This window comes from Pseudoliparis swirei, chromosome 2 (assembly GCF_029220125.1).
Source record: "Pseudoliparis swirei isolate HS2019 ecotype Mariana Trench chromosome 2, NWPU_hadal_v1, whole genome shotgun sequence".
Classification (NCBI taxonomy): domain Eukaryota; kingdom Metazoa; phylum Chordata; class Actinopteri; order Perciformes; family Liparidae; genus Pseudoliparis; species Pseudoliparis swirei.
Window position 1 is genome coordinate 3,561,068 of NC_079389.1, and position 24,403 is coordinate 3,585,470.

General features: G+C 46.3%; 1 protein-coding gene across 2 annotated transcripts in view; it reads right to left on the minus strand.

The window, feature by feature from the left end:
* fgf14 (fibroblast growth factor 14) overlaps window positions 1–24,403 on the minus strand; it is a 138,231-nt gene that overhangs the window by 111,059 nt on the left and 2,769 nt on the right. Inside the window, exon 1 of one of the 2 annotated variants that reach the window (XM_056430176.1) lies at window positions 5,799–6,005. The exons of the other annotated variant lie outside the window; for it this stretch is intronic. Coding sequence (XP_056286151.1) covers window positions 5,799–5,871 — 73 coding nt within the window. The 5' untranslated portion in view covers window positions 5,872–6,005. Of the gene's footprint in view, window positions 1–5,798; window positions 6,006–24,403 lie in introns of those variants that run through there. 2 annotated transcript variants of the gene reach the window in all.

Below are 24,403 nucleotides of genomic sequence, written 5' to 3' on the forward strand. Positions count from 1 at the left end.
ACTTTAGTGCTGATAAAGGACTCATCTCTGTACTGGTCTTGTTAGACTTTAGTGCTGATAAAGGACTCATCTCTGTACTGGTCTTGTTAGATCATAGTGCTGATAAAGGACTCATCTCTGTCCTGGTCTTGTTAGACTTTAGTGCTGATAAAGGACTCATCTCTGTACTGGTCTTGTTAGACTTTAGTGCTGATAAAGGACTCATCTCTGTACTGGTCTTGTTAGACTTTAGTGCTGATAAAGGACTCATCTCTGTTCTGGTCTTGTTAGACCATAGTGCTGATAAAGGACTCATCTCTGTACTGGTCTTGTTAGACTTTAGTGCTGATAAAGGACTCATCTCTGTACTGGTCTTGTTAGACTTTAGTGCTGATAAAGGACTCATCTCTGTACTGGTCTTGTTAGACTTTAGTGCTGATAAAGGACTCATCTCTGAACTGGTCTTGTTAGACCTTAGTGCTGCGTTTGACACAATTGACCATGACATCCTGTTACAGAGCTGGAGCAGTCGGTTGGCATTTCAGGTACCGCAATATTATCAGGAAACACTCCATAAACTTTCATTGTTATGCAGATGATACTCAATTATATCTATGGATCAAACCAGAGGAGACCAACCAGTTTACGAGTGGAGTTTCAGGCTCGTTCTTTTCCGTCAATATGCCACGTAACTTTTAATCGGTTTTAATCTCGCCGGCCGAGCTGGATTTAACTCCACATCGATGAGATCAAAAAACGACGACTAACAACACGGGAGCACGGCGTGTGATCTGACGCAAAGCAATTATCATCTCAGGGCGCCAAGAGCTTCGTCAGCTCCGAGGACTCTGAGGAGCCGTCCCGTAACAACATGAATTTACTTGCAGAGTCGTTCGCATTTCCATGACATTTTCACGAGCGATCGCTTCTCTCCGCAGTGCATCCATCACTGCTGTCCGCCGGTGATTTAGGGGGACCCTTCGCTCTACTAGGAGAGGGATTTGAACAGCACACAGGCGCAGCGTGTGTGACTTTGCCTCATTGGTCATTGACAAAGACTCGTCTTTCCGTCAATCCATCACGGGATTCTCAGTAGTAGGAGAGTCTTCGCCTTTCTACTGGGAAACCTTGACACCGGTCTCTCACCACTCTTGCTCTAAATTCTAAACTCACAGTATACTCAGTAACTATAATTTTACACTTCAAGCACCATTAATTTACAGCAGTTGCCATTTCTCGTCCTTCTCATTTTTCTGTCAGTGGGTTTTATGTTATTCCATGAATTGAGCATTCAGAATGCGGCAACGTCGTCTCGCCAATCAGTGCTTCTAGCGTAAAATATTCAAGTATTCTCCACTGTGAATGCACGAACGGTTATTGATCTCCATGGAAATGGTGAGGAGGATACATCACAAAGATGAATAGCGTGGGGGAGGTCAGATAATGAGGTCAGTGTTGTTACGTGATATTCTGTCTCCCTAAGTGCCACAAAGTTTCAATTTCAGTGCATGTAAGAGGTGTGATACCGAGAGGGATGAATGCTTTCGATTTTTATCTCCGCTTTCTTTGCCGCACCATAAACATACCAATGGATCGGTAAATATGTTGACTACCTGTGAGAAGAGTGTGGGAACAGTTGGCTGGTTCAGCTTCTTGAGAACACTGCAGAGAGGTCTTGACTACTGTGTGTGGTGTACCCTCATGGTTAAATGCCCTTTGGATAAAAGCGTCATCTAAATGAAATGTAATGTGACGTCATGGTCGTACATTAGTAAGCACTACATGTTGCAACGACTTCTTTTAATTTAAATGTTCCTTTCTCTATTACCTGTGACCGCTTACTATGAAAGACGTTTGCGCCTGCACCTGCATCGATAGCGGGGTTTGAAAGCGGCTCTCACTTTGCAGGGGAGTGACCTCTGAGAGCTGTGGAGATACTTCGACCAAAAGATTTGACTTTCCCTCAATTGCTGATAACGAAGACTCCTCTTTCCCTCAATAATTCAGAGGTCAGACATTGATGTCAGCGCTGTCACGTGATATTCTGTCTCCCTAAGTGCCACAAAGTTTCACTTTCAGTGTGTTTAAGAGGTGTGAGTGCAGAGAATAATGGATGGTTTAGATTTTTATCACAGACACACACACATACTCAGTGGATTGGTAAATGAGTAAATGTGTTGACTACCTGGAACAATAGTGGTAGAACAGTGAGATGGTTCAGCTTTTTGAGGAACTGACTACTCTTCCCAGTTATTCAGACTCATGAAGGACGTTTGATTTTGTTTCCGTGGTTCTAGAAAAAACTATTTTAGCGAACAAGGAAGGTGGACTCTATCAAACTTCTTTGAATTTCCTTTTGACATAAGCAGCATGATGGCAGTAGGTTCATAGCTCCCATGTTGGGCCTCTCAGTCCTCGCTTCATCTTCACAACCTCAGCCGTTTACAATACCCATTCGAAGGGTGGAGCTTGATGACCGTAATCCATCGGCTGGAATTGAGGCTGAGAGACTCAGCCGATTAACACAATGTAAAAACTAAAGAGCAAATAGTTTTCAAATAAGGATCTTGTAGAGTTGTAGTGGATTTGATATGAACTTGCGCATGTAAATGAGAGCCCATGTTTTAAATTAACATACATAAGAAAGATGAGATAATTAATAAGGGGTGTTATGAGGCATATTCTGAAGAATGTATTGAGGAAAACAAGAAAAGTATGATCACTGAATTATTATTGTAATGTTGATTGTAAGATGTTTTATCGTTATCCTAATAATAGCATGACTCGGGTATGAATGAGATGTTTTTATTCTCGGACGTAGTGGGTTTCTCTTAAGATATCGTAAAACAGCTGTTTCCAGGCGGAAGAAGCTCTTATTTTTGAAGCCATCTTACTAGTCTTCCGAAAACCAGAAGTGTGAAATAGCTGTGATCTCTTCGGGGAAATCTGCGCCTCCTGTTTAGCCGTTAGCCGATGAGCAAGACGACTTCCACTAACCAATGGGGCTTTAAGCTCAACGAACGATGCCGAATAAAACTCTTTGTAAGACGTGAGAACGCTCTCTTACGGATTGCCGACAGACAGAACCCGTCTGGTTGCTAGGCAGCCAGATGGGCCGTGGCCTTGGAATCACGTGAGCGCGTCCGGAATGACCGACATGTGGGTATGTGCTGGGGATGCTGTTTGTTAGAATAAATACTGTTTATTATAAATTCCTGCCTCCGGGACTTCTTCCTCCAAGCACCAAGCTCCTCGAGACGCTTATGAACTTTAACAATCTGTTGCCCCAAAATATCTGTAGGTGATGTTTCCTGCAGCATGGAGACACTTTTTACTGCAGTGTACAATAAATGTGGTAACAACAAAAAGAAGACAGAAATGGGACAGCACATTAACTGGGATGCTGATTGTAGGGGGTAATATTCAAGCCATTAATTGTTCCCCTACATTTAGAAACTTAAAAGAAAATATTTTTGCTCAAGATGGGATATTTTTAAGAATACATTTTTCGTGAAGATTTCTTATTCATTAATTATTTTTGTTATAGTTCAAACGAATCGAGAAACGTTCCTCTTCAAAATAACCAGCTATAGAGCCTATTTTAATTTTTCAGACTAATTCAACTATGTTTACAGCTCAAAAATTCATGCAAAGGCATTTAGGGTGCATCCTCATAGATTTTTCTGAATCCTGGAAAATAAATTCCACTATCTTGGTGGCAATTGAGCACACAACATGTCCAAAATAGGTATTAATACACATCCCACACTGCTCATCTGTTTCTCCCCTCCACTTATGGTCACTGCCGCAAACCCACACTGTTCGAGGGCAGCTTCTTTTCCCAGAGATGTTGTGGTTTTTTTTCCAAAGAAATCAATTTGGTTGATCAGTCATAGATTGTTCACACAGGTCATGAATCCCAAACGTGTCATGTACCACAATATAACAACACTGTGTTAATCTGGTCCTCTGATGGAGCTGGGGGGGGGGGGGGGTGGGGGTGGGGGGAATAGAAGAAAGCGCAGAAGAAAATGAGCAACATATTTCTGTGAGCTGAAAGCCCGAGAGTTTGTCCGAGAGGATAATCGCTCGGCAGAAAAAAAGGGATCTCACTTGCACGCAGCTTCAGCCACGAGGCTCTGTGAAACACCTCGGCCGGACCGCTGCTCCGCACACACAGCGTTATGACACATTCCCACGTTCAACACTGCAAAACAAAAAGCACAGGGAGGGTGCCACCGGATCACGGGCCGTCATTGAAGCGCACCGACGATGCAGCAGAGGAGAAAAAGAGGAGGACTCTGCCTCGGCGCATACGGCTCCGCTCTACCGGGTTACACCAGCGTTGAATGATTACTGTTGGCGACATGTTTACTGTTTGTTTAGCTCATTTATAAATTACACTGAAGGTTGTTTACAGCCATTTAAAATCCAGCACAACTCCTGCTCCTGAGTTAACGACCGAATCGATCAATCAATGCAGAGCATAATACAGCGATGTGTTGACGATTGTTTTTACTCGTCTGAGGTGCCGAACCAGAAAGACGTGGAACAGCGGTCACATCAGTAAGCAGTCCATGTCGTAGAAACGACCGCTTTTAGTGTTATTTTTACTATTCGGGGTCACGGGGGACGGTGGGGCTGACATTGGGCGTAGGCAGGGTTCACCCTGGACCGGTCAGTGGACTATGGCAGGGCTGACATCATCTGAAACAACAGACTAAATAAGTACCCTGTTAGTTTCCGTGACAGATGATGTCATCAGTGGAGTCAGGTCTTCTTTTTTTACAGATTCAAAGCACTTCCACATCAACCACCTTGTCCACCTCGCCCACGTCCTGCTCTTCCTTTACTTCTTTCAGCTTCTCCAACAGGAGACAGAAGGCAGAGTCAATATCGCCATCTTTGAACAGACAAGTGCTCAGTAGAAGAGTAACAATGCCACCGTGTATATTTTGACGGGATCAATTTGGGTTGAAAAACTTCCCACTCGTCTCCCGGCATCCGTCGGTCGTCACATCGCATCCGGGGGAGTCTTCGATACCCTATACTTTTATTTGGTGGATACATTGGCTTGTTTGAGTCGTTACGTAACCGGTAAAGCTGAAGCGTGAGAAGACGGGATTCCCGTCGGGGGCGCGTCACAAAAGACGGCCTTGAATTCGTGACTCTGTTGCGATGAGACCGTCAAAGGGACTTCATCGACTGCGCTCATCAAAGAGCAGTTCTTACATCACATGTCGGGCGAGGCGCTGAGACTCAATGTGTCAGCGGAGGAGAGGAGAGAGCGGTGCCGCCGTACAAACACAGCCGGGCATCAATCTTCTCGCCGTCCTTGCTTGGCCTTCGAAAATTAGGTTCATATTTTATGCAGGACAAATAATACGGAATATAGTCCAGGAGCATTGCATACATAATGAAATAACCTCCTACTCTTTGGCATGCTCGCCTGCGTAAAAAATAATAATAATTGGAAGAGTGGACCACACACACATGCAATTGTACTTTCTCTCACACACACACACACACACACACACATAGTGACCTTCACAGATTTGATTATCTGCAATGCAGTGATTAGTTGTATCGGTGTGGAAGCAGACTCCATTGATAAGAGTTTTTTTTTTTCTCTATGAATTTATGTTCTACACATTGCCGACTGTTCGCACTGTGAGACAATGAGGTGATCCGAAACACCGTATGTCTGGCGTTTGACCCGTCTGCTGTCCAGGCGGCTGGGCTACTCTTCTTTTTTTTTAAAGGGCAACGAATGCAATAACCGCTTCAGACTCGTCCGAGACTCTCCGCCCGGGACTCACCGTGCTCGCCTTCGGCCTTCAGCGCCTTGCGTAACCGCCGCTCCATGATCTTGGCCAAAGACTTCGCATCCATGGCCCGGCCGTCGAAAAGCTGGATCGAGTCTGACTTCCCCCTTCAAGTCCTTTTGACGGCAATTTCAACCCAATTTTTTGGAATAAAACGCATTTCCTTTGCGCGCCGCTGCTCCACTCGTTTTCACACACCTCATCATGTCCCACGCGGAGGCTCGATGTAACCTTTTAACCCGGAGCAACGCCACCTCCTAACACACACACACACAAATACGTCGCCTGTCACCCACTTGTGAAGACCCTCCCAACTAGACGCCCACCAAATAACCAGATGCAGATAACGGTATCCCTACAGATAGCGCCGACACCCACGCTAACGGCCCGGTGTCGGCGTGTCACGGCTGACTGGTGCTTGGTGAAAAGGGCAACTCACATTCTACCCGTTTGTCATGCGACCTCTGACCTATAGGCTGGAGTGAGTTTCGCAACATGTTTATTCCGTATCTGTCTGGGATGCCGAGTTCTCCGGCCCGTCTCTAGCCCGCAGTGCAGAATCACCCAAAACAACTGGCGTTGCTTGCGCAGGTAGCCGAGCACTCACGGCACTCTAACCGGTTACTTAGTCACCGGCCGCCCCGTCGTCTCCCCTCTCCACTCTCTCTTTCTGTGGCTGTATACAAGGACACCAGCTGCAGGGGGGGGGGACGTCAAGAGACGGACGGACACGAGGTTGAGAAAAATAACTTCCAAAAGGTCATCGAAGGAACAAAGTGTCGGCCTCGCCGGGTGTGGTGGATGAGATGGAGAGACTCTGGGGATGATGCCATTTGTTTTCTGTCTTCTTTTTTTTACACAGCAAAACTAAATGGAAGTGTTTCACGGCTCCCAAACTATGTCAACACAAATGAATGAATGCACGGTGAGAGAGAGAGAGAGAGAGAGAGAGAGAGAGATGAATGCACTTCCTCCTAAAATGTAATAAATATACAGAAAAAAGACAAACGTTGTTGGACCGGCTCAGCTCCCAGATCTCTTCACTAGGAAAAGGAAACACAGCCCACCTTGTTGCACAATATGTCCTATCATGCCACAACCTGAGGGACAGTGAGTGACCAACACACACACACCTTTTATTGTGTCCCAAGAAACACACCTGTACTTTCTTTCAATATAGTTATTTCTGTCATTTTATTATTATTATCCACATGAATTGTATTTTTTGTTGTGTTGCAATGTCTTGGTGCTTTTGGCAATATTGGTGTTGCAACATTCATGCCAGTAACGCCTATTGAATTGAATTGATCGAAAGAGAAAGAGAAAGAGAGAGAGAGAGAGAGGAAAGACAGAGGCAGCAGCACAATACTGGCTGCTGCACTGCAGCAAAAATATCTACACAGCATACCGTAGCCACCACACAACCTCCAGCACTGCACACAGCAGACCCCCTTGTACGGAGCGAGAGGGAGTAATAGAGCGGCGGACACAGCGAGGTAGACAACGTGTGTGTGTGTGTGTGTATGTGTGTGAGAAACTGGGAAACACAATGTTGTTTGTGTACTAGGATTTTCAACAAATGCCCCAAATCAAAACGCATCAATCAAAACAATGAAGAAAAAAAGACTTTGTGAATTCGTCTGTGAATAAAAACCTGTGAGCGTGTCCCACGAGTCCAGAGCAACGTAACAAACAATGGGCGATGCACTGAATCAGTCCACTTTTACTCAATACAGATTCTACGTACACGACTGTCCACTCAACCAGCCGCTCAATGGGCATTCAGACTGCAAACAGGCCTGCACTAAAGCTACGGCTGCTAATCCGTGGTACCGAGCAAGATTGTGTAGCACCCTGAAATATGTTATGTCATATATCTTACCGATTTATTACAACTGTGTCCATTTCTTATAATTTACTTTGAATGCGTGTTTAAGGTTAATTCATATGTTGTTTCTATATTTTAGAGCGTTGATCACCTGTGCACATACTCACTGTGAAGGGAGGAAAGTGCTTGTTGCCCCTGGAAGTGAGCGCTGTCTCTTTAAGGGAGGGAGCGCTGTTTTTTTAAGAAAGGGGAACGCTGTCTCTTTAAGAGAGGGGCGCTGTCGCTTTAAGAGAGGGGAGCGCTGTCTCTTTAAGAGAGGGGAGCGCTGTCGCTTTAAGAGAGGGGAGCGCTGTCTCTTTAAGAGAGGGGTGTGTAAAGGGCAGGTGTGGTGAGCAGGCTGAAGACAAGGGAACGTGTTAAATTTTAAAAAACGGATCCAACCTCAAGACCCGGCCCAGTGTTGCCAACTCTTTTACTAAGTAAAGTAGCCAGCACTAAACAAATTATAAAAAACTCTAACAAAGAAAAGCCCGCTCCTCCTGACCCCCTGACCTCCCTCCAAAGCCACGCCCACAAAAGGATCACGATGACAACGTAAAGGACTCTGGTGACGAGCAGTCCTGCAGATCCAGACTTAAACTAAATTGGAAGTATTGATTGCTATCAGGTATTTTAACAAATAAATACATACAACAAATGTTTAAAGAAGATGACCAACCCTAGCTTTAACATAATGTTTAAGAGGGGGAGAGTTGTTCCAGCTACCGTTATGAACATAGCCTCCTCAGAAACTTCTGGAATGATATCCACCGGGCAAACGAAAGAAAAGCACATGACAGACTTTAGCATCTATCACAAAAACTCACAAAGAGTGAACTTCGAAGCCGCTTAGAACCGAGCAGCTGCTGAAAGACCGAAGGCCAACAACGTGAGAACACCTGACAACAGGAACACACAGTGGGTCTTGCCTCCAACAAGAGGAGAAGAATTTACAATAAAAGTCCTCGTCAAAATATAACATAAGTACCAAAACCTCAACTGTTTCACAAACAAAATCAAAATTCAATTTTTACTTGGGGGAATATTGACTTGCCAAGGACGCATCGTAAATACAGCGTCAGCAGGCTGCAGCCTGGAAGAGGGGGACCGGCAGAGAACAACATGAGACGCCTTTCAGATTCTGACTCGTCTTTTTCATTTTCATCGGTTCTCTTTCCTCATCGGGTTCTCACCGTCGACCTACACGTCCGGCGGGTCGAGCGCACGTGCAAACCGCTCGTCGTCTCCTTCACCTAAAATGACACCGTGTGCCCTCGGAGATATACGTTATCTTCATATCGGCATGATGACCATAATAAGGCAGAGCGATAGAGAGAGAGAGAGAGAGAGAGCTTCCTTCAGCAGGCAGCAGTCAGATGATGGACAACAGTAATAAATGAGCTTCGGGCCAGCAGTGAGTCATGAAATTACATCAGATATCAATCATAATCAAATCATTAAAATGTACTTCTAGCAAATGAAAGAAGCAGCCCAGCTGACCTCACTCTGTCTTCCTCCCCTCCCCTCCCCCCCCCCCCTTCTCCCACCGGTCCTCCTCATTGCTCTGAAACAGGACATCGGTGAGCCATCTCCTCACAGCAGCGCACCTCTGGCTGTGGGATTCGTAGCAACAGATACAGTGGCTCAATAACACACACACACACACACACAGTAGTATGTTCAGTCTGGTGTGTTTGATAAAGGTTAAAGACGCCACCTCCTCCTCGTCATCAAAGCCCCGGGGAAAAGGAACCCAACCTTCTCGCACATCGAGATGATGAGACTGCATCGTGTACGCGGCGGCGGCCATCGAGCAACATGGATGGACTCCCTCGTCCCCTTTAAGCATTTAACATTTCTACTTTAACATCAGGCTCCATTAGCATAGCATTTAACATCAGAATTACAGTGGAAACACTCCAGCGCTTGTTGATTTTATTGTATTTCTTTTGGCATTTTTTTCCGGTTTTCTATAACCCACTTGAGTGGTTTGTCACATTCATCTTTTTCTAGTTTGGTTTCCTAATGGATTAATTTCATCTCATCTGCTTTCTGTGTGTATTTTCCACCGCTTTGACTTCGCATTTCCATTTCCATCCGGCCCCATCAAGCGCAAAGCGCCGCCGACTGTTCCCCATCCTGTTTACCAGCGGTGCCTCGTGGTTCCGGAGTCGCAGCCTGTTCACGATTCCGTCCTCAAAAGGAATAATTCAGGAGCAGATTGAAACACTTTTCGTCGTCACTCGCTTGAGGATTATCTTCTGATTAAAGCGGCTTACGGCAGCTCCGAGAGATCCCTCTGTGGGCCGGCACCGCGTCCATTCGCCTCGTTCACGCGGACAAAAGCTCATGAACGCCGCTTTAAGCCTGGCGTCATTTTGGTTGGCGACTTCACGCTTCTTTATTTAGAGAAAATAGTCACCGATACTAAACACCAACGCTGCCAGTTTCCCACTTTTTTAAATGTGTGTACCACTGGGTGGCACCATTAGAGTCCCTGTTATGTAACATGGTGCCAGGGATGCTGTGGTGCTAAACAGTGAGTCAGCAGGGCGCTCCACAGCTCACCTGGGAGAGTGGACCGCCCAAAAACTAAGACTCACGGTGCATTCACACCAAAAGCGAAACTATTTTAAAAATAGTTTCGCTTTTGGTGTGAACACACCTTTAGTCCTTACCACAGCAGCCTGGTTCATATCCCTGCCTGAACTTCTTGGACTGCTCTAGCCAATAAAAAGGCAGAAAAGCCCCAAAAACATCAACAAAAGAATGAATGAAGTCTGTAAATGAAGCTTCATTTGTAGTATTTATTCACATTGAAAAGATAAGTTATGTCCGCATTAAAATGCAATCTACAACATCTATTCTGAAAACATCTCGTGAAACTGAATTTGACTCCATGTGTGGTTAGAACCAGCTGTACACACAATGCTACACACAGACACTGGGATGAACTGGGACACACTTCACACTGGGAAAGGGTTCATACTGGAGAGCAAAAGATTAAACAGTGTTTAAAGTAATCAGAAATTTAACGTCAGTAGTAGATGCCACTTCAGATCCAACCTCTTCTTAACTTTAAATTAATATAAAAATGATACTCAAACGGATGGTTGAATAAATAATTTGTCGATCCAGCAAGAAACATTATCTGGATGATCTTGACATCACAAATGGAGGTTTGTTGGTATATTTGGTGTTTTGGGTTACCTACACGGATGTGGCCGTCTCTACAGTGAGACTGGAGCTGGAGCTGTGCCAATGGCTCATGTGACCTCCAGGTCACATAGGAAACCCAAACTGAAAAAGCTTGAGATGCACTTGTGCCGTGTTGAATTGTTTTGTTTTCTACACTCGCCATAAATCAATGTGAGCGCGTAGCAGTGGTGATGCACATATCTCTTCTCTTGTCGGTTCTAAAGCCACGTTACGTTGGTTTGGATCCAGATCTGAGGTAATGATGGAGAAGGAGACGTCTGAGCACGAGTCAGAACAGGAGGCCGGCAATGTGTGAGGGGTGGTGGGGTGAGGGATGGCGAGGTGAGGGATGGCGGGGTGAGGGATGGCGAGGTGAGGGATGGCGAGGTGAGGGATGACGGGGTGAGGGATGGTGAGGTGAGGGATGGCGAGGTGAGGGATGACGGGGTGAGGGATGGCGAGGTGAGGGATGACGGGGTGAGGGATGGTGTGGTGAGGGATGGTGTGGTGAGGGATGGTGAGGTGAGGGATGACGAGATGAGGGATGGCGAGGTGAGGGATGGCGTGGTGAGGGATGGTGAGGTGAGGGATGACGGGGTGAGGGATGGCGAGGTGAGGGATGGTGTGGTGAGGGATGACGGGGTGAGGGATGGCGAGGTGAGGGATGGTGTGGTGAGGGATGACGGGGTGAGGGATGACGGGGTGAGGGATGGCGAGGTGAGGGATGGTGTGGTGAGGGATGGTGAGGTGAGGGATGGTGTGGTGAGGGATGACGGGGTGAGGGATGGCGAGGTGAGGGATGGTGTGGTGAGGGATGGCGGGGTGAGGGATGGTGAGGTGAGGGATGGTGTGGTGAGGGATGGTGAGGTGAGGGATGGCGAGGTGAGGGATGATGGGGTGAGGGATGGCAAGGTGAGGGATGGTGTGGTGAGGGATGACGGGGTGAGGGATGGCGAGGTGAGGGATGGTGTGGTGAGGGATGGTGAGGTGAGGGATGGTGAGGTGAGGGATGGTGTGGTGAGGGATGACGAGATGAGGGATGGCGAGGTGAGGGATGGTGTGGTGAGGGATGGTGAGGTGAGGGATGGCGAGGTGAGGGATGGTGAGGTGAGGGATGGCGAGGTGAGGGATGGTGTGGTGAGGGATGGTGAGTTGAGGGATGGTGAGGTGAGGGATGATGGGGTGAGGGATGGCGGGGTGAGGGATGGCGAGGTGAGGGATGGTGTGGTGAGGGATGGCGAGGTGAGGATGGTGAGGTGAGGATGATGGGGTGAGGGATGGCGGGGTGAGGGATGGCGAGGTGAGGGATGACGGGGTGAGGGATGGTGTGGTGAGGGATGGTGAGGTGAGGGATGACGAGATGAAGGATGGCGAGGTGAGGGATGGTGTGGTGAGGGATGGTGAGGTGAGGGATGGTGTGGTGAGAGATGGTGAGGTGAGGGATGGTGTGGTGAGGGATGGTGAGGTGAGGGATGACGGGGTGAGGGATGGTGAGGTGAGGGATGGTGAGGATGGTGTGGTGAGGGATGGTGAGGTGAGGGATGGTGAGGTGAGGGATGGTGAGGTGAGGGATGGTGTGGTGAGGGATGGTGAGGGATAGATAGATAGATAGATAGATATATACTTTATTAATCCCCAAGGGGAAATTTGTCGAGTCAGTAGCAGCAACACACAAGAATAAAAAAACAAAACACAAATATAAGAAGGGTTAGGGTGATCTGGCAAGAGGTGAACTGTTGTAGAGCCTCATAGCCGTCGGCAGGAATGATCTCCTGTATCTCTCCTTGTGGCAGCGGAGCGTGAGGAGACGTCTGGAGAAAGTACTCCTCTGTCCCTGTAGGAGGTGGTGGAGAGGGTGGTCCGGGTTGTCCAATATGGACACCAGTTTCTTCAACGACCTCCTCTCCACCACCTGTTCCAGGTGCTCCAGCTGGCAGCCGATGATGGAGCCAGCCTTCCTAACCAGTTTGTTAAGACGGCTGGTGTCACCGGCTCCGATGCTGCTCCCCCAGCAGACAATGGCAAAGTGCAGCACACTGGCCACAACCGACTGGTAGAATAACTCCAGCATCTTGCTGCACACGTTGAAGGATCGAAGCTTTCTCAGGAAAAAGAGTCGACTCATCCCCTTCTTGTACACAGCGTTGATGTTGGCCTTCCAGTTCAGTCGGCTGTCGATGGAGACGCCCAGGTACTTGGTGAGGTGAGGGATGGTGAGGTGAGGGATGGTGAGGTGAGGGATGGTGAGGTGAGGGATGGTGTGGTGAGGGATGGTGAGGTGAGGGATGGCGAGGTGAGGGATGGTGTGGTGAGGGATGGTGAGGTGAGGGATGGTGAGGTGAGGGATGGTGTGGTGAGGGATGGTGAGGTGAGGGATGGTGAGGTGAGGGATGGTGAGGTGAGGGATGGTGTGGTGAGGGATGGTGAGGTGAGGGATGGTGAGGTGAGGGATGGTGAGGTGAGGGATGTTGTGGTGAGGGATGGTGAGGTGAGGGATGGTGAGGTGAGGGATGGTGAGGTGAGGGATGGTGTGGTGAGGGATGGTGAGGTGAGGGATGACGGGGTGAGGGATGGTGAGGTGAGGGATGGCGAGGTGAGGGATGGTGTGGTGAGGGATGGTGAGGTGAGGGATGGTGAGGTGAGGGATGACGGGGTGAGGGATGGCGAGATGAGGGATGGCGAGGTGAGGGATGGTGTGGTGAGGGATGGTGAGGTGAGGGATGGTGAGGTGAGGGATGACGGGGTGAGGAATGGTGAGGTGAGGGATGACGGGGTGAGGGATGGCGAGGTGAGGGATGGTGTGGTGAGGAATAGCGGGGTGAGGGATGGTGAGGTGAGGGGTGGTGTGGTGAGGGATGGTGTGGTGAGGGATGGTGTGGTGAGGGATGGCGGGGTGAGGGATGGCGAGGTGAGGGATGGTGTGGTGAGGGATGGCGAGGTGAGGGATGGTGTGGTGAGGGATGGTGTGGTGAGGGATGACGGGGTGAGGGATGGTGAGGTGAGGGATGGTGTGGTGAGGGATGGTGAGGTGAGGGATGACGGGGTGAGGGATGGCGGGGTGAGGGATGACGGGGTGAAGGATGGCAGGGTGAAGGATGGGTTCACACCTTTGCCAATGTTAAGGCCGATACTGTAAAATGTACAATGTACAATATGTCATTTATTGCTGCATTAAAAAAAACATTTTACTTGAACTGATTCCTGTTAATTTTGAGACTTATATTTTATTTTTACCAAGTTGCTGGTGTATGATTTTTAATTCTTATAACACAAATTCCAAGACACTTCGAATCAACGTATTTACTTGTGTTTTTACAGCGTTAAGTGGAGACTGCTGTTGCCATACTCATACATCAGTCTGGAATCTGGGTACCTTCCCATCGCCATGCTAACGCAGCTCCAGGAGTTTCCTTCAGTCGGAACTCAATGGAACCTTTCCCCCACTATAATCACGCCGGCTCTTGATTGCAGGGGGAAGAACAGTGGTGCCGGTATCGATACCAATGCAAGCTTTCCTTGGACCTTGTGTTCCACGGTCCCTCCGAGTGAGGTACAATGAAGACTATGTCACTATCGAGCCGGAGCACTTAAGTTCTGAGGAATACAGAAATAGAAATAAGTATGATGTTTTGGGGTGGCAGGCGCTGATAAGACCAGTTCTGGTAACATTTCCCAAAGACCACGCTCTTGGACATGAGTCACTGACCTCAAACAGAGGAAAGCTTGCCACCTTCTGTGTTAAAGTATTTAAGTATATAAGTGTTCTTATAATGCTCCAAATAATGTGAAATGGGATATCCTACCATACAAAGGGCATACCCTCTGGTTGTTGCTTTATGGGTAAAAAAAAACACAGAATGCACGCTTTACAATAATGGTACATCGTCACCATTAAAGAAAATCCACTTTTCCTAAAAGACACGCAGACGTGAGATTGCACCGGTGATCAGAGTTACCCATGCATTGATTTTCTTGATAGACAACCAATCACGTCTTTACCGGGAAAGCTTGTAGAGAAAACGATGACGTCATATTAGGACAAGACTCCGTTCCACTAGCGTATGTAACTCAAAGCTTTTCTTTCGTTTGTCTTCCTAAAACTAAACCTTTCTAGAAATATGGAGCTAACCACACAACTGTTGAGGTTGTTAAGTATTGGCATTGTTACAAATGTCAATGAATTGTTTTTTTAAACCTTTTTGAACTCTCTATGGCTCCTATAGGATACTCACCTGCTAATGCCATGGTATAGGAGAATGAATAACTGTTTACCCATAAAATCAACTAGGGATACAGTCTGGATCACAGGCTATAAGAAGTAGACATAGTTAGTGGGACGGCGGTTTGGAAGTTGTGTTATTTTATCAGCATTGGAGGAACGCTGTCAATCACATGGTTGCCTCGCCCTTTTTTTGGTCTATTTCAATCTTTAAAGACTTCAAATGAGAGATTTACTCGATAAGTCTCATGTTCACGATGTTTACTGAAGGAATAAATCAAGAGAGAAGAGTCATTTCCCCATGGACCAGAAGAGTCGCCCTCTGATGGCCATCCGAGGAAATGCAAGTTTAAAGCACTTTGCCCTACTTATCTTTAGAACAGAGGTCGCCGCCTGCATGTGCCTCACACATTCAGGGTTTCAACAGTTGTCACCCGATATGATATTGATGTGATCACGGGGTCACATGAGCCCGGGCTGTCAGCACAACAGAGATCAATTACAAGAGGGTCAACAATCCTCTCCACAGTGTGGCGTCAACACATGACGCAGAGGCTTTAAATCACAACTGATTATCTCGATTTTTAACCAGCTGTAGCTCCCAAAGTTGACTACATTATACAGTGAACTGCCACGACAATGTTTCCCCCCACTGACACTAAAGCTCCCTCTGGAGACAAAGTCCTCTGCCAACCCATTGAAAATGTTCTCCTCCATCGTCACAGTGTTGGAGGTCAACGGCACGCAGAGGCCTTCATGCACCTCCGCGTGAATATTTCGGTAACGAAGATGAAACTTTAAAAAAGGGGGACGCATCCATCTCTGCACAACTGCTGAAACTTCGGGCCCCATTAATCCATAATCTCACAGTCTAACTGTATTATTCTCTCCCGCTCTTCATCTCTGGCTCTCATCACTTTGTCACTTTATTGTGGATGGCGGCGCAGTGCCTCAGGAGCTCAGCAGGCTCCTGGAAGACCCGAGCGTAAAGATGTGTCTATCGTGTTCGGAGTGTGGGGGGGGAACCTGCTTAAGAGTTTGAGTTACACCCCTGCTCCTCAGTCCTCACACAACGCCACGCCATTTCGCTCGCAGAAGTAGGGGATCTGGCAGCGGATGAGCCAAATTGCAAAATGATTTATGGAGCCCCCGGAAAAAAAATTAACGGGGCAGAAATCCACGTGAGGAAGAGCACAGGATATTACTCTGCTGCCGTGATGACTATTTTGAGATGTACCTCAATTTCCCCAGTGTTCTTTGAAAATAACAAGAGCTTTCAAAAAAAGTGATGCATGCCCTCAATAGAGACGCATAGAAAGTACTGAGGCCGGTCGTCTGATTGCAGCTCACACTGGTGAATACCCGCTCAAAAAACACTCAACTGAAATTGTGGTTAATTCATGGGCTTACTCGCAATTTGACTGACCCTAAAAAGGACTTAAAAATGTAGGTCGAGGACAAGAAGATTCATTGAGAAACCGTTCCTTCCACTATCTTAACTGTGTCAGAGTTACGATGCACAAATGGGCACTTTCATCCCCACTGTGTCAGACGTGACCCCAAAAGGCTCCAGAAATAACACTGTAAACTGTTGATTTTGAGTTTGTGCAGCCAGAGGATTCTCAGCGTGACCGCTTAGATTATCTCCTGTATATTGCGTGTAGACAATCTAATACAATAATATTATATTGGTTTGAATGTGTCATTTTCCTTCACAAGTAATCACATTGTAATGTGTATTCACCCACATGATGTCCAACTGTGTCTATGATTCAAAGCACAAATTAAGTCCATGTGTGATTTATTCTGAGGATATCTGTTAACACAATAAATATGTTAGCGTCTTTTATCAAATTTAGAGTTGCAACTTTTTGAGCAAAGCTGAAATGTCATATTTTCACCATATATTTCCTTTCCCAGAGAAGCAAAGATGCATTAGGTGGTCTAACAAAGAAAAACAAGAGAGATGTAACCTTCTAAAACGCTTACCGGGTCAATCACAGTTTATTTAAAACGACAATATTTTTCTTCAGTCTGCTAAGTGCAAGGTACAATAAAAGTAGTTTGCACCATGAACGAGAAAAACCCATATCCACCCTCTGTGATTTAGCTCCATTTGGAAAGAATGACTATTTCACCGCATCAACATCCAAAATGCAATCGAGTGTTGACTCCATGAGCGGACTGGAGATGGATCAAATCAGTCAAGTTGACAGATAAGCTCAAAAACAAGCTCTCAAATGACAAAGTCCAGCCTTTGCTTTGCTGAAACGGACTCCTGCCTAGTCTGTTGGGGCAGGTTTATGATCTCAATGTTTAAACCTGCACAAACATGAGTTAATATCTCAAGCTCTAGTTTCAAGTCTTCTTCAATACAGCATTACATTCATTTAGTAATTCATCCCTGATGAACCACACCTCCCACCCCCTGCAGGACACACTCTGGCCACTCTGCACAGCTCCTTCAGCCACCGGCTGATTCCTCCCCGGTGTCTGAGGGAGAGGAGCCGGAAGTCCTTCCTTCAGCTGCTGTCAGGCAATAAACTGCAGTAGATCACTAGTAGACCACTAAAACACATAACACTGGATCACTTTAATCTGTTGGCTGTTCAATACACTTTAATGACTACCTTGTATATATTTCGTATTCCTCTGTATATTTAATATTGCTATAGTATTTTGTATTTAATTTTTTTCATTTATTACTGCTCTACTGTGCACCTACTGCTGTAATCCCCAGGGTCTAATAAAGGAATATCGTATCTTAAATTATGGTCCCATTTAGATTTAAATGCTTTAGATTTATGCTTTAGGCCAGGGCTACCTTGCAATTGACAGGTTGTTACCACTGTTTGTCTGGTCTGGGAGTTGTCTGTTTTTTTGTCCCAGTGTGTGTGTCCCTAAAAATGTCTTAGTCCGTGTTCGGTTGTACTTAGCTCCAACCTTTCGTGATGCTTCTGTTTTCAAAACAGCCAAGATGGCGACGGCCGAAAACACCGACCTCAAGGCTTCAAAACCGCCGTTCAGACCAACCAATGGGTGGCGTCGCGGTAGTTACGTCTAATTCTGTCCTTTTTGGCAACTGGACAGGTCCAATATTCACTCTTCACTTGACTCTGGTTCGGACCAACTCCTGAGAGGAATGCTTGGCTACTAAAGGCCCGTTGTCCATCTGCTGTTTGGTGCTGCTGGGCAGGTAGCATACAGTGTGTTTTCAGTAATTCTTCGCCAAAGAACAAATGCCCGCTGTGACTGTAAAATGTCGCCAGTGAGAGCAGGGAGGCTGAACCGAAACAGTACATTGTGTACCGTCAGCCGAAAGAAGCATAAGCTGAGAGGACCTGGAGAGTCGTCTCATACTAGTATGTGGGACCAACACTTTCACATTCATTCAGCAATTTGACCATTGTTGATATAAAAAAATAATTATACCAGCTCAGTGCTGGAATAAACACACACAAACGGACATAATATAATTTTTTTTCCTGTTTTTAACGTGACACGATGCGTAATGAAAGACATGTCCCTAAACACTGCTTCAGTGCACTTACATTTGTTGCATGCACACTAAACAATCATGTTAAACATCATCAGATCAAACAAACAGGATTTGTTATCCATCCCAGAATCTACGAGGGAATGCCGTCCACCCTCCAAGTGAACTCCCATCCGGCCTAACCTTTAGGGGACAGAGAGCTCTGGGACACAACGTCCACAGGAGGATCCAGTGAGCAGTCACCCTCGCAGGAACCGAGCCAGAACCCCCATCAGACCTCTCGCCTCTGCAAACGGGAGCAATCCAGAGCATTCTGGAAGAAACTCATTGTGTCAACTCGACAGACATTAAACCTACCTTTCTACAGCCCACTTCCTCTGTTTGACCTTCTTTTTGTCCTTCTCTCTAGCGCTATACATACACTTTGTATTTGTCCTCTGTTGTGCACTGATTTGTTTGAAACTTGAGTGTCTCTCTCAGGAACTTGAATCTCATCACCAACGTGCAGGTCCTGTTTCTCGAAGAGCAGGTGAGCGATCGCATTAATGAATTTAGTGTGGAAACTGATGGTTCCGCTTTCGGACAAGCAAAAAACATTTGCCGTGTTTCCATTCAATTGTCAAAGCAAATTTGAAGTGAACTTTTTCAATTCAATTAAGTTATTTTATATAGCTCACAAATTACAAATTTACCTCAGAGGGCTTAACAATCTGTACACATAGACATCCCTATCCCAGGACCTCACATGGGATCAGGAAAAACTCTCAAACAACCCTTTCACAGGGAAAAATGGAAGAACCCTTCAGGAGAGCAACAGAGGAGGATCCCTCTCCCGGATGGACAGAACAATAGATGCCATGTGACCAGAAGGAATCATTACAGAGTTACAACACATTCATTGAATATGACAGAGTGTATGAATAGTTGGTAGTAGGCATGGACCACGATCCAGACCTTCATGATCCATCAGGCAGATGGAGGTAGAACTTTTTAAATGTAAAAAACAAAAAAATTGTTTGGACGAATACACTCGACCACCAGCGTAGTCTCATCAAAAGTTGCCGACGTTATGGCTGTAAAGCGCCAGTAAACAGAGTGAAGGAAATGGAGGTTTGCGACCGGGCAACCAAACCAGTGGGCTCGGCTATCCAACCATATCTGACACATCTCCGAAGGAAAACGGTGAGATGGCTCCAGGGTTTTGTTTCAATTAGGCACGTTTTTAATGGTAATTAACTCATCAGCTAGCAGGCCTATTGGCCATGTTTCATGCCGTCTGGAAACAAGGACAAGTCTTCACACGTTCTGGGATTCAGAAACAGCTGATCCGTCAGGTTTGCTGAGTGAGAGTATATTTAGGAAAGGTGTTACATATCCCATTTTGCTCATCAGCTCTTTTTAGACCAAAGAAATAGTGGGAAAAAACAACCTTGATTTGCAATACATCAAAATGCGCATAGAAATATGTCAATGGAAACAGGGCTAAAGTTGTCTGTGTTGACCTGTGACATGCCATGAGCAGATAACCTTTATTACTCTTCCCAAAAGCAAGTATTCCAGGGTTTTGACACTGCCATGAGAAGAAAAATGATTTTGCTTCCTATTAATTACACGCTTTAACCTCTCCTCCTTGATATTCAATTACATAGTGGGGTGATGTGTGCATGCTCCGCTATTTTTAGAAACAAACGGTTCATCCAAGTCACAAGTGAAGGGCTGTTTTTAGAACGGCCCTTGTGTGAATGTGCAATCATTTGCTAAACTCGCTAACCTTTTCTCTATCTTAGCTGGGGCCTGCAAAGTGTATTATCAGAAAAGGCCCCTGCAGTTTAGCTACTAAACAAACTGTACGAAACCTGGCAACATGCCTCCCTGGTCGGAGGATGGTATTTTTAGCCGACCGTGCTGTTATTCTAATTGTGGGAGTTCTTTTTTGAGTCCTACCCGTCCCCTTGAATTACAATGCTTTTTCACCACAAATTAAACTCGCGTGGGTATGTAACACAAACGAATCAAGCATCTTTTAACCGCAGAGAAATGCTTTTCAATTCTCCAGCGGGCATGATTGTGTAGAAGAAGAAAACAATTGTTGAACCAGCAACAAAAGGCGAGTTATTAAAATGCATTAATTTCAGATTACACTATGTAAGCCTCTGCTCTTGCAAAGACTCGTGCACGGTAAAAAGAGAAATGTCTAAACGAACAAGCATCTTATGAAGGGGGTCATTCAATATGCTGACACAGTCGTTGTGTTTAAAAATGTTATCCATGAAGCTGTCAAGTTTTATAGCCAAATATATGTAGACCGTTGTAAAGTTGTTAAATATGCCGCTGTCCGAATAAGTGCCTCTTGTGTATTTTATGTCTCCAATTAAGCACTGTGGTTTATGATTTTCCGAGACAAAATTAATTTGCATTCAAATATTGATCTCCGGATGGTTTATGTGCCACAAATGTAATTTTAAAAGTTCTCAGTTTTCAGGAGCGGTAGGCTACGAGATTATCGTCTTTCAACAGCCGGTATAATTGGCCATTTCAGCAATAAAATTAATCATCTTGGGTCACCGCCCCGTGAGTGCGAGGTCGACCACGAACTTGCAGGGTTCCTGCACAGCTCTCCGTTCCAAAAATCAAGACTTTTCCATCCTGCGTAGGAACTAAGGGGTTTTTAGAGCTCCCGTGGAGCGAGCGAGAGCTCCCGTGGAGCGAGCGAGAGCTCCGGCGCAGGATGCTTCGGTCCGGCCTCCCGGCTCTGCCACACGCAATAAAGTTGAGTTTCACTTGATATGCTATGAGCCGTCCTCACGTGGCAGCCACCGGGGTGTTCGGTGACCTGCGCTGTCACTCTGCTGTCAGTGAGCTAATGCTGTGCTGCTCTGAGGAAGCCACCTTCTGACTTCGCATACCCAATACAGTTCTGCTCTTTCGGTAACCTGGATGATTCTGTATCCTCCACTTTTTACGCTTTCGGAAGACGCAAAACAAGTCAGTGAACATCCAATCAAATGTCTGTTTTACACCTGGCACGAGATGACAGGACTTTCCAACCTTTCATTTAACACCGAATACTCTCATCGGACCCCGGTCATCCATTGAAGCCATGAGACCATATTAGACTGTGTATAAGGAGTGGGTGTAGCCGTCCTGACAGCAGCCATTGGTTCGTGGACTGCTGTTTTCAGCCATTACGCCGTCGCCATCTTGGTCAACGGCCTTTCACCATGTTGTTGTTTTTTGCAACTGATGAAGAGAAGTTACAATATTTGTAGAAGACTTGAAACTAGAGATTGAAACCATGAACTCATGTTTACAATGTTTGTTAATATCTGTGACCTTGGTGGACACAGGGTGCTAAAATAATCCTTTGAAATTCTGAAATATGATGGTTTGTGGTTAGCTACATTTATCTTGTCATCTTTTCAGCCCGTCATGGCGTTCCCCTCAAATTGCCGGTGGTGTTCGCAGGATGAAGGGCAGCGCCCGTCTATTCAATGACGCTCCCAAAGTTGCCAGATGACAACTATGTGGTCATTTGCACTCATCAACGCTCACCAGGCTGCAGGGCAGAACTCACTTCGTCTCCATCACTTCCACTCAGCTAGCTCATCACGTCATTGAGTTCATGAAGTATGTTCCCTCAGAGACATGGACCACTGCTGGGAGTGAACATTAAGGGTTGGCCAGCAATGCCAGTCGGACCAGACCGCCAACCCTGAGGACAACGCACCCTCGGGTTTTGCTGTAAATCCGTGACACGTGACTAAATTGCTCAAAGAAAGTTGTTTTTTGCAGGGTGCTCCAACTCTACCCCCGCATGTTCATCTGCATCTTTTACAGGTTTATCTTAGCTAAAGACATGTGAACTAAGAGTGACTGCTTACAGCAGGGGTGCTCAATATGTCGATCGCGGCGACCTGCCAGTCGATCGCGGCGTTGTATGGTAGATCGCATGACATTAAAAAAAATTGGCCCGCCCCCCTGTCACTTTCTCTATAGCGCCACATTACAGCAGCAGCATGTCATTTCTGTCTCTACGTGTCGCGTTAACAGTCCTCTGCCCGCCGTCTCGTGCGCCGCAGAGCTCCGACACCGGTTTGCGCGCATCGGGACGGAGCAAAGAAAAAGTCACTAGCACCCCCCCGTCCCCCGTCCCCCCGTCAACAACTCTTCTTGGCTCGCGCGCGGCAGGTGAGCACACTCTCACTAGCACTAGCACCCACCCCCCCGCCGGTCGATCGCCTTGACTTGGTCACATAATAAGTAGCTCGCAAGCTGAAAAGGTGTGAGCACCCCTGGCTTACAGACTGTGGGTACCTCAAAAGGGAAAAGACCCTTTTGACAATGTAATGTTAACCATGATTTACCCATAAACTACACAGAAAAACTGCCTTTGCTGCATCTGGCCGGCTCATGACACCATATGGTTTATTTATTTAACATTTCACACATATCTTAACATATTTTTTGCATTGAAACAGCTGAGACGAATGCATTATATTCATTCATTTACAGGGCTCTCAAGTTTTGAAGACAGGCAAGAGTGACATTTCCATTAGCCCCCCCCCCCCCCGCAGAACGAAATTTTCCTTTTTTTGGTCACAGCAGAACTCCAGGGGAGCGCTTGATTCCTCCACGGTGAGGGCAGCGCGGCTCATGTTTGCGCGCTGTGGCACATTAAAACATTAAATAGCCGAGAGTTTTTTTCAGCGTGAGAAATACGATGTGTGGCGGGAGTGCGTGACTTAAGACCGAAATGCGTGAGTCTCACGCTCAATGCGTGACACTTGAGAGCCCTGCATTTATTTCATGCTTTTTTTGTAGATTGAGGGGTAAATTAATCGATGGGAGAACTACTCTTCTTGGAAATACTGTATCTAGAAGTGAACCATTCTACAGTATACTATGATGATGAGAAAACATTGGCAGGGCTCTCAAGTGTCACGCATTGAGCGTGACACTCACACATTTCGGTCTTTAGTCACGCACTCCCGCCACACATCGTATTTCTCACGCTGAAAAACAACTCTCGGCTATTTAATGTTTTAATGTGCCGCAGCGCGCCAACATGAGCCGCGCTGCCCTCACCATGGAGGAATCAAGCTCTCCCCTGGAGTTCTGTTGTGAGGAGCCACTTATCAGCCAATCAAAAAAAAGAAATGGGCTACACAATAGCCAATCAGAAAAAAACCTGTATCTGTTGTATCTGGGTAAGATTTAATCCAGCAACCAATGAAAATAAGGCATCCTGGAATTGAGCGTGACTGACTAATATCCGAAAATTTCGTTCTGGGGGGGGGGGGGGGGGTTCTGATGGAAATGTCACTCTTGCCTGTCTTCAAAACTTGAGAGCCCTGCATTGGAGGCTCACAAACTTTAAAAGCACTAGCATGTTTATGTTGTAATCACCTAATCATTAACGGAGCTGTATTTGAGTATTAATATAGCAACTATTAAACATGTAAGAACATACACATAATATTAGCTATAATAAATATCGTGGATTAATGTCTACCTCAGAAGAGAATGAAATTCGGCGTAGTTTGCACTGTTAGCGCTGTTAGCACCGTTAGCTGTGAACTGCCGGCTCGCGGTCCAGATGTTGAGAGCCCTTGAGAGGCAATCGAAATGCTCCCAATTGTGGATCTCGCACCTTTACGCCATGATGCGTCACTTTAAATGCAATGCCATCTCACATGATTATTAGCATTATTTAGCTTTACATTCCAATATATAAATCATGAGCTCCCTGTTTGTAAGTCTTGATTTGAGAACTGTTTTCCATGATTAGAGACATATAATCGCAGGCTCTCCAAACACAC